Raw genomic sequence first — 17,171 nt, forward strand, 5'->3', positions numbered from 1 at the left:
GAGATCCATCCATCCATTATCTTTACCCGTTTCTTCCATTTTGGGTCACGAGGGTCGCCGGTGCCCATGTCCAGCAATCACTGTGCGAGGGACAGGGGACACCCTGGACAGGTCGCAAGTCCATCACAGTTGGTAGAAGATATATTTGTCATTTTAGTTAATAATTTATTAATAGTTCAACACAGTTAAGAGTAGCAAGAGCAATTAAAAAGTTTAATTCTCCATAATTACGTTGCCCAAACCTATAAATTGTTTAAAAACAATATTAATGTATAATTTCATGATAAATCTGTGGAAATACGTGGACAAATGTTAAAAATATATTTTTTTAATTCAAAACCAATTGTAAAGATAAATTTTAGACTAAAAAAGTGTTCAAATTTGATACAACCTTCAAAAATGAATATATTAAGATTTCCTAATATATTGCGGGGGGGGGGGGGGGATGTTATGTATGCATGATCCCAAATAACTGAAGATTAATATAAAGCTTGATGCAACATTTGCCGTTAGGATCGGCCTCGAGTTGCTTTGACTCCTGATTTGAACTGGATTCATGACAGGGACTTATTTTCTTCCTCAGCAGGGCCCTGAGGTGAACTCTGCTGTGAACTGGTGCTGTATTAAAGAACTCAAGTGAATTGCATTGGTAACTTCCACTTGAAGAGAAAGCACATTGCAGCTGACAGCTTTAAGAAACCAATTAAAGAAGGTCTTCTACTGCTGGACCTCAGCTAAAAGGCTGTAACAACAATTCTCTTTGTGGCCGAGGAATGTCTTTAACACCCCACAGAGTCAGAGAGCAGGCTGGGTTTGGGTTCTACGAGCTGTAAACAGACCGAGAGACAGGGGCATGCTGGGAAAACTGTGTGTCGTCATCAAAAACACACGACAGGCAAGAAAAATAATCTCAACCGTGGTGCAAAGTGTGAAACAGTCTCTTAACAGTACGACTTGAGAGTAAAAATAGAAACAAATGAAACCAAAAGAGAATAAAATGGAGTCTAGAGAGTGAGGGAGGAAGGAATGGGAAAAGAGCAGCCATTGCAAATTCAATTAACGTGGGGGGGCAGTGATGCGAACTGAGGAAGAGAGGGAACACGAGGAAGACAGAGAGAAAGAAACAAAGTTGAACAGAGAGATTTTAGGCTGCAAATGAATAAATATTTTAAAGATGCCACATCCTGTTCAGTTAGTAGTTCTAAACTAGAGGGTTTATTTATTAACCTTTATTTAACCAGTTACACCAACATCAAGTGTATCAAACATTAACTTAGACGTCGTTAACAGTCACAGTTGAGCTATATTTGTCTGCTGAGTGAAACAAATAAATAAATAAACAGGCCAATCATTCATCCATACTAACCCTACACCTAGTTATTTTTTATACCAAAATTGATTGGCAAAGGTGATTTTAGTTTGAATGTTATGCAAACTGCAAACTTACACTTTAAAAAATGACATTTCTCCTAACACAGGGGTGTCCAAACATTTAGGTGGACCAGAACTGTCACGTGAAACGACTCGTGGGCCAGAAAAATCTGAATTTAAGAAAAGAAAAAAGTTTAAAAGAGTTATTTCCCCCCTCATTTTTAAACTCTCAACAACTTGAACAATGTTTTGGAGAAAGGCTAAAAGTTTAATTTAAATTATTGTAGATCCAGAACGTTAGGAGCCTCATAAACATGAACCTTTTTATTTATTTAAAGGTTTTAACTTATTAGAGTTTTGGGGTCTGTTATTTGTTTTCTTGTGCTTGGAAAGTTCATTTTTGTTTATTTTCAGGGATAAAAGCCTAAAATGAGTAACTGTTCATTAAAACAGGTGACACTTCAAACACCATGGCCCAAACGGGTCATCGAAGTTCTGAAAAACCGTCCAGATGACCGTCGTTAGATTCATGGAAGGTTTGAAGGGACACTGATAAAGTTGATCAACTATATATTGATGACACCACTTGATATTATTTTTAAAGTGTCCAATTTCTCCCCATCGATTATTTCATGAACTGAAATTATTTTCTTTGAAAACACTTTTAGACAAGTTTTATGAATTATTATCCAAAAGTCTACTTTTTGACAGGTTTGTTGCAGGATAAAGGGATTAATTATAGCTAAATATTTGTACTGTACTTGATATCGCTCATTTTGAGAAGATTATATTAATCTGTTTTGCTGTTAAACCTAACATTTTTAAAAGTATCTCCATTAAATCTAAAGAAGGTCTACATCTGCATCAACCTCTTGAGCCTGTGGGTTGAAATTATACCGTTCTTTAACTGCAGTCGGGGGCCGCACAAAATTACTCCAAGGGCCGCAAATGGCCCTCGGGCCATATTTTTGGACACCCCTGTGTCCAAAGTTCAAACAAAAAAGCTGTTTGAAGCTTCAGCTATGAATCAGAATATAACTTTCTGCTTTTAAAACAAATCATAAAGGTCACATTCAGCTTGAAACTGCAGCATCGTATGTCGACACAGCTCAGCGTGCCAGAAGAGGAAAGAAAACTCTGCCCACAACCTCCGAACTCTCCATAATAGCTGTCTCTGGATGCCACCGATCAATCACTGAAGACCTTGAAAAGGCAGTGATTACACTCAGCATTACGGCCTTGTGACACAGACAGACACTGTGAGCCAAAACCAGGATGAGAAGGAGCTGAACAGTGAAGGAAGCTGTTGAAAAGTCTTGCAGTCGAGGGATATTGACATCATTCTGAATCAACAGCTTCTTACAGAAACATCCATGGAGCAAAGGGAACAAACAAGCTGACAGCACATTAATTACTTAGACTAGCTTTTCTTTCAAACCCCACAAGAGTGAGTTCAATGGTATTAGTTTACATGAATCCCCTTTCCTCTTGTCTGTTCATTTAATAAAATATATCCTTAGTCACCATCTTGACATTTTATAATTGTATTTTATTGAAACTCTTGGAAAGTAATGACTGAATGTTCATGTTAAACTTTAGAGTCGGCCAGTTTCCACCAGCTCATTAACATTAACGCACTCCAACACTGGCTGTCAGTCAGGAAGTTTGATTGGCATGAAGGCAACATTTGTTGAGATGGTAGCTGAGAGTCATCTCCAAGGCATTAACAGAGCAATAACATGTCAGGCAAGATATTTGATAATAACTTGGGCATTGACATTTGCAGGTGATTCACATTCCTTTAAAGAATGCTACATTTTTAAATTGTCTGATATTTGCTGTGGTGCCACACTCCAACGGTGCAGTTTTTACTTTGCAGCATTTCTGACATTTGTACCAGTAAAACTCAGCATACCCCACTGTGGGAGTTCTTCTCTGTCAGCTCCCTGCAGCCACATCTGAGCACCAGTCAGCAGCACCTGAGGATCATGGGCTTGATGAGCACGAGGAGCATAACAGGCTGCAGAGCACATCCAGTCAGCACTGGAGCATTACCTGCCAACGATAGTTCTCTTCCACTCAAAGTCAAAGTTTCTTTATTTGCCATTCCACAACAGAAATATGCTAAACAATAATACAAAACAATACTCTGAACAACAGCAGCACGAACATCAGTCTGTGTGAGCAGATGAGTACGAATGAACACATCAGCATGAAATAAATCAGCAGCATGAGATCAGCAGCATGGATAATCAGCAGCACATATCAAGTGCCATTACAATGATGCTTCACAGTGATTATTCTGGTTAGAGATTCATGAGTCTAACAGCCTCATGGTAGAAGCTGTTCCTCAGTCTAGTGGTTCTACACTTAATGCTCCTCAACCTCCAGCCTGAGGGGAGCGGGGCAAAAAGTGTGTGTGCTGGGTGAGTGGGGTCCTTCATGATGCAGGTGGCCCTCTTCCTGCATCTGGAGGTGTAGATGTCTGTGATGGTGGGGAGACTGACTCCAACATCTTCTGTGCAGCCTTCACCACTCTCTGCAGAGCTTTTCACAGACTCATGTTCGTGCTGCTGTTGTTCGGCGTATTGTTTTTGTAATACTAGTACTTAGTGTATTTCTTAGTTCACATCTTAGACCTTATTACTGTTTTTCTTTTACATTTTATACTTTTGTTGGATGTAACTGGGACCCTGTGCACACAATTTTGTTCCACCACATGTACCACATGAGGTGCGAATGACAAATAAAAAAAAAAACCTTGACCTTGATCATTCATCTTCTTCCTTTCTCAAGTAAAATTTTCACCGGAACATAAATAAAGCAAAAACAAATGTGAATTTTAAGATTGTTTGTGAAGTGTCAATCAATCACTGTCCACTAAATACTAAAAACAAAGAAATAACCACATTTTGCCAAACATGCCAATTTGCCAAGTCATCTTTTGATGACTTCTTTATGGTTGGTCTGACTTCTTGTTGCTGCATGGAGCCACTGCTCATTAGGACAGAAAAGACATTGTCCTTGTCCTCTTGCTGGACTGTAGGGATTTATACAAACAGATGCTGCAGAGTGACAGCGCCACATTAAAAGAATGTGACCAACACTGAACTGAGCCATTTTTAAAATTGAGTGTCTTGGAGGAAAAATACATAAAAATACAAGAAGAGTTCATCAGGACACAGCAAAAATCTGCAGTGAAACATAAAGAGGAATAAACAACATCTTAGTTTAATCTGTAATTTATTAACAATGAAAAATATTCAACAAAAAAAAAAACTTTCCAAGAGAAGCTGCATGTTTGTTAACAACAGAGAGGAATGTCCACTGGTTGAGTGCTTGTCTCCCTGAGCCACACGAAGCTGACACAGAGGCTGACGCTAAGACTCACAAAACCCCTCAAGGAGAGTTTTCCTGCAAGATGCAGGAAAAAGAAGGTCTGAAAGGATGTGGAGACAACGTGGAGGACAGGAGCAAGACAGAACACACAGGCGTGACTGAAGACTGTGAAATGTGGAGGAAGGAGAAAAAAGAAAATAAAACTAAATACGTTGGAGGTTTGGACTCAGACTGAGATGAAAAGTGAAAAAAATATGAATATTTGGAGAAAGTTACTAGAACAACCTAAAATTGACTTTTACTGTAAATTAAATATGCTCAATAAACATTTGGTTATTTAGATAATAACAAACGGTGCATTTAGGAGGGTGTTGTCATCATTTTTTAATTTCCTATCTAAAGCCTTCTGATCGCTCAGGTCACTGACCTACACCGTTCTGTCCTGGGATTAATGGCAGTTGGAGTAATAATGTGAATATTAATGAAGAATTCACTCTGTTGTGATCCAGTTTTCTTCCGTACAGTTTTCAGCATGTTTCTCATTCCACAATGTTGGTACTATTTCAACAAATCATAAATCAAAACATTCAGCTCATTCAGGACAATCCTGCTATGACTTGGTATTGGTCAACTTTAGCTTTTTGAAATATTTAGCCTTTTCTGCCACTTTTTTTCCTCATAGAAAATGAATCGAGCTCATTTTATATCCTTCAGAGCCTTAGATCTGTTTACAACCTTTTACTGCTCCTTTCCCGTTTTGATCTGGTTCAGCTTCTTTCAGCTTCTTTGTGAATAACTAACTAACTATAATAATAATAATAATTCGGCTACTTTCAGCTGTTTTTCCAGTTGTTTTGTGATCCCTTTATTTGACTTTTGCAAACTACCACATTTTTGTGCTTCTTCTAAATTCTTTCTACTAATTTCAGCTTGTTTTGCTTCCTTCAGCTTAGCAAGTTTTGGCTTTTTCTGCTATTTCAGCTACTATTTAGCTATTTTTATGCTTATTTCAGCTTTTACAGATAATTCCACTTTTTGAGCTCATTTTTATCTCTTTCTGCTTCTTCCGGTAGTTTAAGCTTCTTTCTGCTTTTTCAGCTACTTTTCAGCCTTTTTTTTTTTTTTTTTACTAATTTCCTAATTTCTGTGCTCATTTCATCTTGCTTAAATCTAATTCAGCAACTATGTTCCTGCTGATTTATTCTGCTAATTTAGGCTTTTTTTCATTTCATCTACATTTAAGCATTTTTTTTAGCTAATTTCAGCTGTTTTTCAGCAACTGCTTCTGCAATAAGCATTCACAATGCAATTTCTCTAGTTGTTAAAAATTGTTTGCCTACAGCAACTTACTGACTGTACGAACAAACAAATTACAAGGTCAGCAATGACATTTAGAAACCATTTTAAAGAACTGAATTTCCTTTCAAACCCCAGCTTAGTATCTGAAATGATGTTTAAATTAATTATATTAAGTTATATTTGGTGACTGACTGGTGTAAAAATAACTGACAGCTGCTTTGCTGACATTTCTTCTTGTTTCAGACTGGGAGCTATCATTTTGGCAACAGCTCGTTGAATTCAGGCATTTTGAAGAACATTTTAAGAACGTCGATGTGCCTCAAACGTCTTTTTTAATGATAAATCATGGAGCCATTGTACAGAAATCAATCTGTGCACGTCTGTTTATCACATGCAGAATCATTCAACCCGCTCTGTACATGAAGACATCAGCTCTCTTCTAGCACCCCCTATTGATCACTTTATCTGTTCAATATTAGAAAGTATTAAACATCCAGCATTAGAGAGGTCCCAGCATAAAATGCATGGTTTCACCAGCATCGCCTGAAGAACAACGCAGAGATAATTATATTCTCCTGCTCATTAATTCCATGTGCTCCTCTTCCCTGATTTCAGTCTGAAGTCACATCCAAACACTGCGAGCTCCTTCTGCACTAAAATCCAGCACGTGGCACACAGCTTAACGGTGCGAGGAAAACTGGAACAGATGACTGTGAAATTACATTTTTACCACAGCAGAGTGTAAAAATCACAAAACAATGGTCTGAGTGAATGCATGAGTAAAAGTAATATCTGACTTCATGGGAGGAATGAGAGCGGATCACGTCCTACAAACTGGTCCAGTTTGCCTCGAAAGGGTTCAGCTATGATCTCGCCTCACACAGATCCAGCTGCCAAATGATGTGAGCAGCATTAAAGAAGCTTTACTTTACATTCAGTCGGCACCGTCTCTATTACAATCGAGAAGGTTAGACCTCACTCTTGGAGCCGTCGAAGGCTGATGTATGGCTTGCTAACGGGGGGACTTTGGATCTTTTCATTGACCTTTCAGTTTCTTGGAACACGCGAGCCTGGCTGGCTGTTCTTTAAAGATCTGAAAACCACCCGTGAGATTATTGATTGACAGTGTATTGTCGATGAGATCCAACGGGCTCGGAGACAGAGACGGGTTTTCCACTCTGATAAATCTTGATCGTATTCCTGGTGATTTACGTGATTTTGTTGGAAGCAGCCGGGGATGTGTCACTCGGCCTTACAGAGCGAACTGAAAGTGGTGCCCACTGTGAGGCTCAGACGCACAGAAAGCGTGACATGCAGAATCAGCTTCTTGTACCTTGAATAAAACATGAATCATTAGCTTTATTAATGTCGATGAACAACAGTAGGCAGAGGATTCCTGCTGATGTCTGAGTGATAGGTGGCAGTTTCACAACTGTGCATGTAACAGAGAGGAGACGGAAGCAGCAGATTTTATGTGGCGACATCATCAGAGTACAGAAAAGACCCATAACTAGACGCAAAGCTTTAAAATCCTGCTTCTTTAAACTACAGAACACTAAAATCAAACCCAAAATGTGAAAATCCTTTACATTTGAGGCACCTTGTTCCTTCAAAGACCCAGCTTCATTTTCTCTGCATCTCATCTCCATCAAATGTGAAGCAGCAGCTTCTCTGAGCACACGGACGGGTCGACCCGCAGCCAGATGGACGGGTCGCTCAGGGCGTGATGAGTGACCATCTCACCTCAGACAGCAAGGCCCCTCTCTCTGCCAGCAGAAGTCCAGTTCACCGCAGGGCACTTTACATATCTCAGCGTGCCTGTCTGCACAGATCTCCTCACGACTGCCTCGATCCTGAATCCCCCCCTCCTTGTGTGACCGCCTGATAGTGCGTTTGTTGCTATTCTTGTGCGCCTCTGTGTTGCACAGCATGCACATATCAGACTTCAGTATTTATGTGCCTTTTGCTCGCAGTCACAGCAGTGCACCGAAGCAGATTAAGCCTCTAATAAAACTCCTGGTGACATGAGCTATTACTCTACACATGGACCCCAGTGGAATCCCCTAAAGAGCAGCCCTTCTACAGCTGCAGGTAATAGTCAATTTCACCTTGTTCTTTTTTCTTGCCATTACTGGAGACTGAAATGCGGCAGCATCCAGAAACAATTTTAGCTTGTTTCGTTTCCGGATTGTGGGCGGCGGGTCCATGAAGGAATGTCTGTTTTCCCCTTGCTGTGCTTTCCAAAGATAATCAATACGGAGCTAGAGGCAGCGAGCCGCTGGTGCAGAGGAGACTAAGAAGGTTTGAGGTAATCACAAAAATAAAACACAAGTCAGCAGTCTTACTGAACTGAATAAAAGCTGCCCAAGTCCCCCCTCATGGATTATGTTCTGATATCATAGTTAAAACAACACAAGCACAGGGGGGTGCATCTGTTGACCTTTAACCTTTGTGTAGGTGCCATTTTTCACATTTACTAAGATTATTTCTATGTTTAATTAGATACAACTTTTGTCTTATTGTTAAAAAAGCGCTTCATGCTCCACATACAGAATAATTAAAGAAGCGTTTGTCAGAATGCTAGTTTGTGCATGTGCACGTGCAGGAATCATCGTCTTCACATCTTTCAGACTTTGAAGAGGAGGTCACGCATGTTTTGGAAAACGCTCCGGCGCTGCCATGTCTGCACAGTTTGTTCTCCATGATGGAAAATTCTTCCATAAATGTGCATTAATTCAACAGAGAGCAGAAGTTTAATGACTGTTAACATCAGTTAAACAGACCTGGTGCAAACAGAACCACCGCTGATCGTCTGCATCTTAAACCCTGTTGGTAAACACATTTTTAAGGAATTTTAATCATCTAACAGAAGCTTGAAAACAACTCGTTAGTTTTTTTTTCTTCTTACAAGCAACCAAAAATATCTCAGCTGCAGCAGCAACAAGAGAAGATGTCCAAGCAGTTCATCTGGCATCAGTCTCACATGCAAATTCCACCATCTCCTCCTTCATCAGCCCCAAAAACAGGCAAACACATTTCTGCATGTTTTCTAGAAGTGAAGAGTAAAAGCCTCAGATCAGGACTTACAGATGTCAGAGGATGCAGCTCCAGTGGAACAGAGCTGGATATGGAGAGAAAGAGCGTCTTCAGAGAGAAGTCCCTCCACAAGACGACTCCCAGATTCTGCGCTCCTGTTGTGTCGGTTTGGACAAAATTCTTGTTATAACTTTTCTCTTTCTGTTTTTATCCATGGAAATAAAAGGCACAGAAAATGCTACGCGTGCTGCTTTGGCCAGGTGTCCGGTCTCGCTTGTTGAAAAGATAGAAATAAAAGAAGAGAGGGAGCTGATGTTCGTGAGGAGAGCTGTTCAGAGCGCACACTTCATCCAAGCGCGTCCAGCAGCCTCTCGCTTTTACGCGGACTGTCGTGCGCTGGAGGAGCTCCTCCTCACCTCACCTCCGTCTGTGAGCTTCTGCTGAGCACACACACACAGACACACACACACACACACACACCCACACACTCGGAGGAGAAGCGTGTGCGCAGATGAGACACTCCTCTGAACAGCAGCACTGTTAAAGCAAACAGAACCGACATGGACTGCGCTGGGTCTGAGCTGGGTGACTGAACCTACACGTGTCTTTTCTCTTGACTTTATTGTCACACAATCTATGATAATATTAAATAATAAATTCATAAAATGATAATTAATCTCTGATAAGGAATTTCAAGACAACAGTGACCTATTTGTACAGGTCACCACAAAGATTCTGTTCGGTTAAGAAGACAGGTGAAATGATCTCACAAGCAGTTTTTCGTTTTAAGGACATTTTTAAAGGCACTGCTTTTAGAGCAGTGGTTCCCAAAGGTGGGGTGGGGAGCCCACTGTGGGTCGTGTGGCACCAAGTAGAGTTCCTTAAACAAAGTTCAAATATCTATCTATCTATCTATCTATCTATCTATCTATCTATCTATCTATCTATCTATCTATCTATCTATCTATCTATCTATCTATCTATCTATCTATCTATCTATCTATCTATCTACATATATATACACGTTGTATATATATATCTATCTATATATATAGAGAGAGATAGATATATATACATATATATAATGGGTTAGGGTTAGGATGTATGTGTAACTTGTGCCAAAATGAAATATATACCTTTTTGCTTCAATTTAATTTTAGAATAAAAAAAAATCTGTTGGAGCTGCAACTGAGCTGAAGAAGCCTCCCACTGAGGGCATCCTGTTAGTTCATCATTTTCTTTAAATGTTCACAGATCGATCACAGTCGATCCTTTTATTGAGCACACTGAGCCCGGTCTTCTTTATGTTTTCAGCTTTTCACATAATTATTCCCACATACATTAACAGGTATTTTGTTCCTCTAACTAAGCCTATTTGCACCACTTTTTGTCCTTTTCCATTTTTTGTGATTTAATTCTGCAGTCTTATTTGGGTTGCTTATGTTTATAACTAAACAAATTGTAAATTCCTGTCAAAAATTAGAAATTTTGTATGATGTGCTATTAAATTTGTATTTCAGTTGTCAATTTGTCTTTTATAATTTATATATAATTCATTCAAATTTTTCTTAATTTTTTTCTTTGCATACAAACACATAGTTGACTCTGTGGTATGTCCAAACCCAAATGGGATCAAAGTTACTCTGTTACTTATATGTTACCACTAACATGAAAATCAATATTATTTAACTATAGTACAAAAGAATGGTTTCAGTAGCTTATGTCAAATTTTATGCAAATATGTGACTCATCAACACCAATTGTGGATTAAGTTGCAATATTATATGTTGGGATTTAGACAGGTTCAGATTGGCTGAAAAAACTGTGAAAATTGCATTTTGTCTAAATATGATATTGTAACGATTCGTGGAACCCAGATTGGTACGGAACCAGAACAAAGCAAACTCAGATGTTAGAAAGGGTAACAGTGTTTATTATATACAGTGTAAGGAATGTACACTGGTTCTCTGGAGCGCCTAGGGAAGAAAACAGGGTCAGTAGGTCCAGTTTATGTTAGGCCTGTGCCGTTTGAGTGTACTCACCCTGCAATTGCTGAGTGCTGGTGACAGAGTTCCTGAGCAACCACCTGCCTTCAATCCGGTTAATGAGTCCAGCTGCTACTTAAGCCTTGGAGGAGGTTCCAGTCTTCGCTGAATCATTCAGTCACCTTGGGTACTGTGAGACAGCCATTTTAGTATTTTCTCTTGTGAACCTGTGTTTGATCAACCTGTGTCTCCCTGTGATTTCAAGGCAAAACCAGGACTCACCTCCAAGAACCAAGACTTGACGAATCGTCTCCAAAATGGACTCATTCCCTGTGGAACTCTATCTTCCAGCCGGACACTCTTCCATCAGCCGCCACCTGCAAGATACTAACAAAGATACTTGGAAAATACAAGGATTCACTCACCCGACAGACACTTCGCCTTCCTCCCTGTCTGCCTTCGAAGATCCACCTGTAAGAGAAAGATTCAATTATCCAAAACAGCTACATATTCTCCTACCCATCTTTAATCTGTCTTCCCCTTTATTCCCCCCTTCCAGGAACTCAGACTTCCTTTACCCCAGTACTGTAAATAAACTCACTGAACTTTTATTCCGTGTCTGTAATCCTTCTCAGCCCTGGTCTGAATTTGAGTACAATTTCTGTGATAATTCATAACAGTTTAAAGCGATGATTTGTTGAAGGTGATTCTTTTTTTTTTGTCTTACAGGTGGAGACGCCGTGCAACGTCGTAGAGTTGGATCCACGAGGTGCTCCAGAGGGAAGGAACAGGATGAACGGGCAAAGTAGGTCTGGCGGGCGGATGATGGACAAGGTAGGTCCGACAGGCGAAGGGCAACAACGTTAGATCTGGCATGCAGAATGTAACTCGACAGGTCTGGCAGACAAAGGGCAGGCAAGGCAGGTCTGGCAGGTGGATGACAGACAAGGCAACTGGAAAAGGGATTCATGCAGGCAGGACATTGCGAGCATAAAGAACAAGGTAAGTCTAATTTCTTAAGGGGTTCTCAGAGACTGGCTTGACTTGAGACACATGGAACGTGGGATGTATATTCATGGAGGTAGGTAACTGAAGGCGAAATGCAGACAGGTTGATGATTATACTGACGGTGAAGGGACTGATGTACTGTATCAGGGCTCCAGCTTCCTAGGGGTGTCCTCGATGTTAATGTCCCTAGTAGAGAGCCACACCTTTTGACCCACCTGGTATGACGGAGCTGAGGAGCGGTCGTGGTCTGCGAACTTCTAGTTTTGGGCAGCCGTGCACATCAAGGCTACCTTTATTTTAAAGAGATTAAAGAGATTATGTCAGTGGGAATACCATGAATGTGAAAAATGTGCTGGATAAGTGTCTTTCAAAGGCGGAGGGGAGCTTAGGCAGGGGAATGAAATGGGCTGCTTTAGAGAAAAGGTCGATGACCGTGAGGATAGTGGTATTACCTTCAGAGGACAGAGGCAGGCCTGTAACGAAGTCTACGGATATGTGTGACCAATGGCAGCTGGGCATGGGCAGAGCTTGCAGGAGTCCAGCGGGTGGTTGGTTGCCCATCTTATTCCTGGCACAAGTTGGAAAGGTTGATACAAAATCCTTGACATCTTGGTTCAGAGTAGGCCACCAGAAGTGAGTCTTGATGAGTGTGAGCATGTGGGAAATGCCAGGGTGACAGGAAAGCTTATGAGAGTGTAACCAAGTTAGTACCTTGGCCCTCATGACAGAGGGAACAAAAAGTCTCCCGGTGCGCCTAGTGCCAGAGTCTGGTTCATCCCTCTGTGCCTCGAAGACCTCCTTTTTGATGGGCCAGGTGAGGGCTCCTACGAGACAGACTGGAGGGATGATGCTGTCCACGTCCTCTGGACTATCCGGGGGAGAAAACTGTCGGGAGAGAGCATCAGGCTTGACATTTTAGAGCCGGGCCTGAAAGTCAGAACATAGTTGAATCGGTTGAAGAAGAGAGACCAGTGTGCCTGCCTGGGGGTTAGTCGTTTAACGTCTCTTAGGTACTTGAGGTTTTTGTGGTCAGTCCAAATCAGAAAAGGAGTAGCCATGCCCTCCAACCAATGGCACCACTCCTCCAGAGCCACATTGACTGCCAATAATTCATGATTACCTACATTATAATTTCTCTCAACTTGTGATACGCGCCGAGAAAAGAAGGCGCATGAATGAACTTTATTGTCATCGAGTGACTGTTGAGAGAGAACGGAACCCACACCAGAGTCCGAGGCGTCTACTTCCAGAATGAACTGGCATTTAGGATCGGGGTGACACAAGACTGGGGTAGAAGAAAAAAGTTTCTTGAGCTTACCAAATGCTGTGCCAGCCTCAGGAGTCCATCTGAAGGTATAGTTAGTTGAAGTAAGTTGCAAGAGGGGTGAGGCGATGTGACTTTAGTCCTTCATAAAGAAACATCCATGTAGAAATTGGCAAACCCAAGGAAGCGTTGGAGTTGTTTCCGAATCTCGGGAACTGGCCATTCCTCCACTGCCTTGGTCTTTTCATGGTCAGACCCGTAACAACCCCCCTCAAAAATGAATTTCAGAAAAGATACAGAGGACACATAAAATTCACATTTTTCCCCCTTGCCAAAAAGCTGATTTTCATAAAGGCTTTGAAGCACTGTGCGGACCTGTTTCACATCTTCCTTCTCGTCATGTAAATAAATAAGGATGTTGCCTAGGTATACAAAGACTAAGTTGCCGATAAAATCTCTGAGCACGTCGTTCACTAAGGCTTGGAATACCGCTGGGGCATTTGTCAGCCTGAACGGCATAACTAAATATTCAAAATGTCCGAGCAGGGTCCTGAAGGCGGTCTTCCACTCATCGCACTCTTTAATCTGCACCAAGTGGTATGCCTTACGGAGGTCGAGCTTGGAAAAGTTGGTAGCAGATTGGAGCTGCTCATCAATTGAGTCAATTAGAGGCAAGGGGTACTTTTTTTTAAGGTGATATTATTTAAGCCTCTGTAGTCTATGCAGGGACAAAGGGTTTTGTCTTTTTTGGACACAAAGAAAAACCCAGCCCCTACTGGAGAGGTGGATGAGTGGATGATACTAGAGTCGAGAGACTCCTCGATGGGACAACTGGCTAGGTAATGGTCAGGATTCCCACAATAAATGTAGGAGTTAGCATACCGGCGTCTTTACTTTTCTTCAGGTCATAAGTGGGTTTGTCCTATTTGCATAGGTTCAGGGAGAGTGATAAAACATCCTGCCAACAGTGCAGGGCAAGGAGGTGAACCAGAAAGTTTGCCCCCTTGGGATTTGTAGTTTTCAAAAGAGTTCTTTTAGGTGCGGGGCTCACCTGATGATGTTGCAAACCCGGACGTGGAGTGATGGTGGGTGTTGTAGTTCTTCTCTCTTCTCCGCTCCCAGAAACGCTCGTCAATAGCCACCGCCAGGTCGATTAGCTCGTAGAAACTTTTGGGTTGTCCCGTGCAGCAATTTGATCTTTAATGAGAATTTCTTAACTCACATGTTTCAGGCTGAAGGCATAAATACAAAATGAAGCACAATGCTCCAGCGTCGAGTCACACTTGACTGCAGCCTTAAGTAGAGGTGTTCCTCATCAAGTGGATGGTCGTCAGCTGGTGTGATTTGGCGGCCTTCTTGGAGCAGAGCTGCAGACAGTGAGACTCCTACAGATATAAGTTAACTGTGTGTCCCTTAAATCAAATGTCTGGATTATAATCTAAAAGAATGTTTTGAAGCCCTTTTCTGAGCTGTACCAAAAACTAACAATAATTTTGAAAAGAAAAGTCTTCTTTCACATGACATCAAAAAAATCCTCATCAAAATATGGAAACAATAATGTTCAGACATTTCAGAATCAGAATCAGAATGAACTTTATTGCCACTGCACCAAAGCGCAACAAAATTACATTTAAGTACAGCCCGTCTGAGAGAAACATAACAAACAGACATGGGGAGACAGAGGTGACTGAAGTCGATGGTCTCGGGAAGCGCAACCTTTTTTTTTTCAGATAAGGAAAAAGAAACACCAGGGGGAGTGTAGGTGTAAAAAAAATATAAAATCTTGCACTGTGTCCTAGACGGGACACAGTGTGAAAGTTGCAACAAAATGACTTCAGCACATAAAACAGCAACATACCGATGACATCATGATACATTTATGCATGAGGAGGCCGATGAGGGCAGTGAGTTGTCCATGGATTGCCAGAAAGTTCCATAGTCCTGATAAAGATGGCACAGTGTCTATCAGCCGACTCAACTCTGACACAGATCCACAGATGTCCTCGTGAGGGAGCAATGGGGGAGGGGGAAAAGCTTCTCATTCACATAAACAACCAGGAGAAGTTTGAGATAGCTGACCAATTCAAGGCTGAGTGGCCAAATTCAGATAACACAATTATTTTGGGTTAGGCAGCCTCTGCTTGAATTTCCATGTCGGCCTTCAATGTTCTGCTGGTATTTCTCAGTGGTGATTGCAAATAGCCAAATGTTGTGGTCTGACCGAGCTTGTAGCCTTCGCCAAGGTCAATTCCTTCCCGCCAGTGAGTCTCAGGAGCCGCAAGAGGCCTGCGATTCTCAGAAATCGCATCCAGCTTATGGCTCAGCTTGTACAGCATCTGAGTCTCAGAGCTTATCGCTCGGTACATTCCTTCATACAAGCAATGATGTCCAGTGGGGGGGCTATAACTCCAAAATAGACATACCTGTATACCAAAACATATATTACTGCATCAAACCGGTGTATTTACATGAATGAAAACAACAAAAGCAACATTATAATGTCATGTAATGTTCTACTTTTTGTACATAAATATATAATAAAATAAATAAACACACAGTGTCAGTCTGCAAGTGCTCGTGAAAAATTGGTAACTTTAAATTGCTCATGTAGAACTGCTTCCAGTGATGCTATAAAATCCACTGATCCTCTAAAAACACTCAGATTTTCTGAGCTTGCACTTTCTTCGTGACCACGCAGGGCAAGTTCAAATGCACCACAGAACTTGACACAGTCTATTATTTTTGATAGAATGTGCCTGTTTTTGTCAACCTCCTCATTGTGCTTACGGATCCCTACCCTGTAGCCTTCATCAAGCTGAGACGAAATGTTTATTTTCCCAAACATGGTGAGCCATAGTGCATTTTACATGTGGATCCCAGATTGTTCATGCTTCTTTGCCTTTTCTAAAAAAAAATGCTTTAAATCAGTCATACCTGCCTTAATCCATGCTGAGTCAGATCTTAATGTTTGAAAAAGGAGGCAGGGAAAGCAGAATAAAGCTTTTGTTTCCACCTCTTCTTAACACCAATAAAGAATGATTCTATTGATGGTAAGAAGTTGGTTTTAATATGGGATGTAGAAGCTTACAGTTGTATTGTTACAGCACCACCTTGTTGCCAATACTACGCTACCATCAAACTAAAATACAACATAAACTTCAATGAGATAGTACAATTAATAAAATAAAGACATAAATGATATATATAACATGTTAAACATACCTCGCTGGCTGACCCTTATTTAGAGGTAGAAATTAAGTCCTTACAACATATTTTAAGCCTTCATTAAACTCTTTTAACTCAATTTGGCCTTGTCTGCTGCGTTATGCTGCTCATGCTTCCCCTTTTTGTGCCCCATCGGAACCAACATCCTGCATAGTGGTTCCTACCTAGAACTTTTATAAATAAATGTCCTACTGACGCGAGAAATATGCATAATGCAAAATAAAATATATGAACTAAGATTATGGCAGTAAAAAATGCATTAGCCTCACTGCATGCTCCTGTCAATCAAGCAAACTTTATGACAGACGGCTGTGACGTCAGCCCTGCAGAGAGAGTCCCACCCTCCCACCGCTGGAGGGTGGTGAATGATATGCAAATCAAGCTGCATTCAGCTCTGGGCGCTGGAGAGGTGCGCCCCAGAATGGTCTTACCTCTTGTATTGAAGAGGAGCTACTGTGCATGCACAACTTTAAAAAATGGTCTGTGGGCAAAGGTTTTTGCACCCCAGGGCAGAAATAGGTCACCAATCAATTGAAGAACAAAACAACTTTACTTGTCATTAAATATAAAATATTTGTTTTACACAACTAAAAATATATACATATATTTCGAAATATTTTTTTTTCATTATTTCATTTTTATTT

At 41.0% G+C, this 17,171-nt stretch overlaps 1 protein-coding gene across 1 annotated transcript in view; it reads right to left on the bottom strand.

Annotated features, from left to right (window-relative positions):
* Positions 1-15,668, bottom strand: part of calcr (calcitonin receptor) — a 113,697-nt gene extending 98,029 nt beyond the window's left edge. The window contains exons 1-7 of the mRNA XM_037693618.1: positions 15,524-15,668; positions 15,161-15,243; positions 12,750-12,923; positions 12,491-12,677; positions 12,254-12,328; positions 11,758-11,983; positions 11,456-11,501 (exon numbers count right to left, since the gene is read on the bottom strand). Of these exons, the coding sequence (XP_037549546.1) occupies positions 11,456-11,501; positions 11,758-11,983; positions 12,254-12,328; positions 12,491-12,677; positions 12,750-12,923; positions 15,161-15,243; positions 15,524-15,668 (936 nt within the window). The remainder of the gene's footprint in view (positions 1-11,455; positions 11,502-11,757; positions 11,984-12,253; positions 12,329-12,490; positions 12,678-12,749; positions 12,924-15,160; positions 15,244-15,523) is intronic.
* Positions 15,669-17,171: the final 1,503 nt, after the last annotated feature.

The sequence above is a fragment of the Nematolebias whitei genome, chromosome 19 (assembly GCF_014905685.2).
Source record: "Nematolebias whitei isolate Nwh7 chromosome 19, NemWhi1, whole genome shotgun sequence".
Classification (NCBI taxonomy): Eukaryota; Metazoa; Chordata; class Actinopteri; order Cyprinodontiformes; family Rivulidae; genus Nematolebias; species Nematolebias whitei.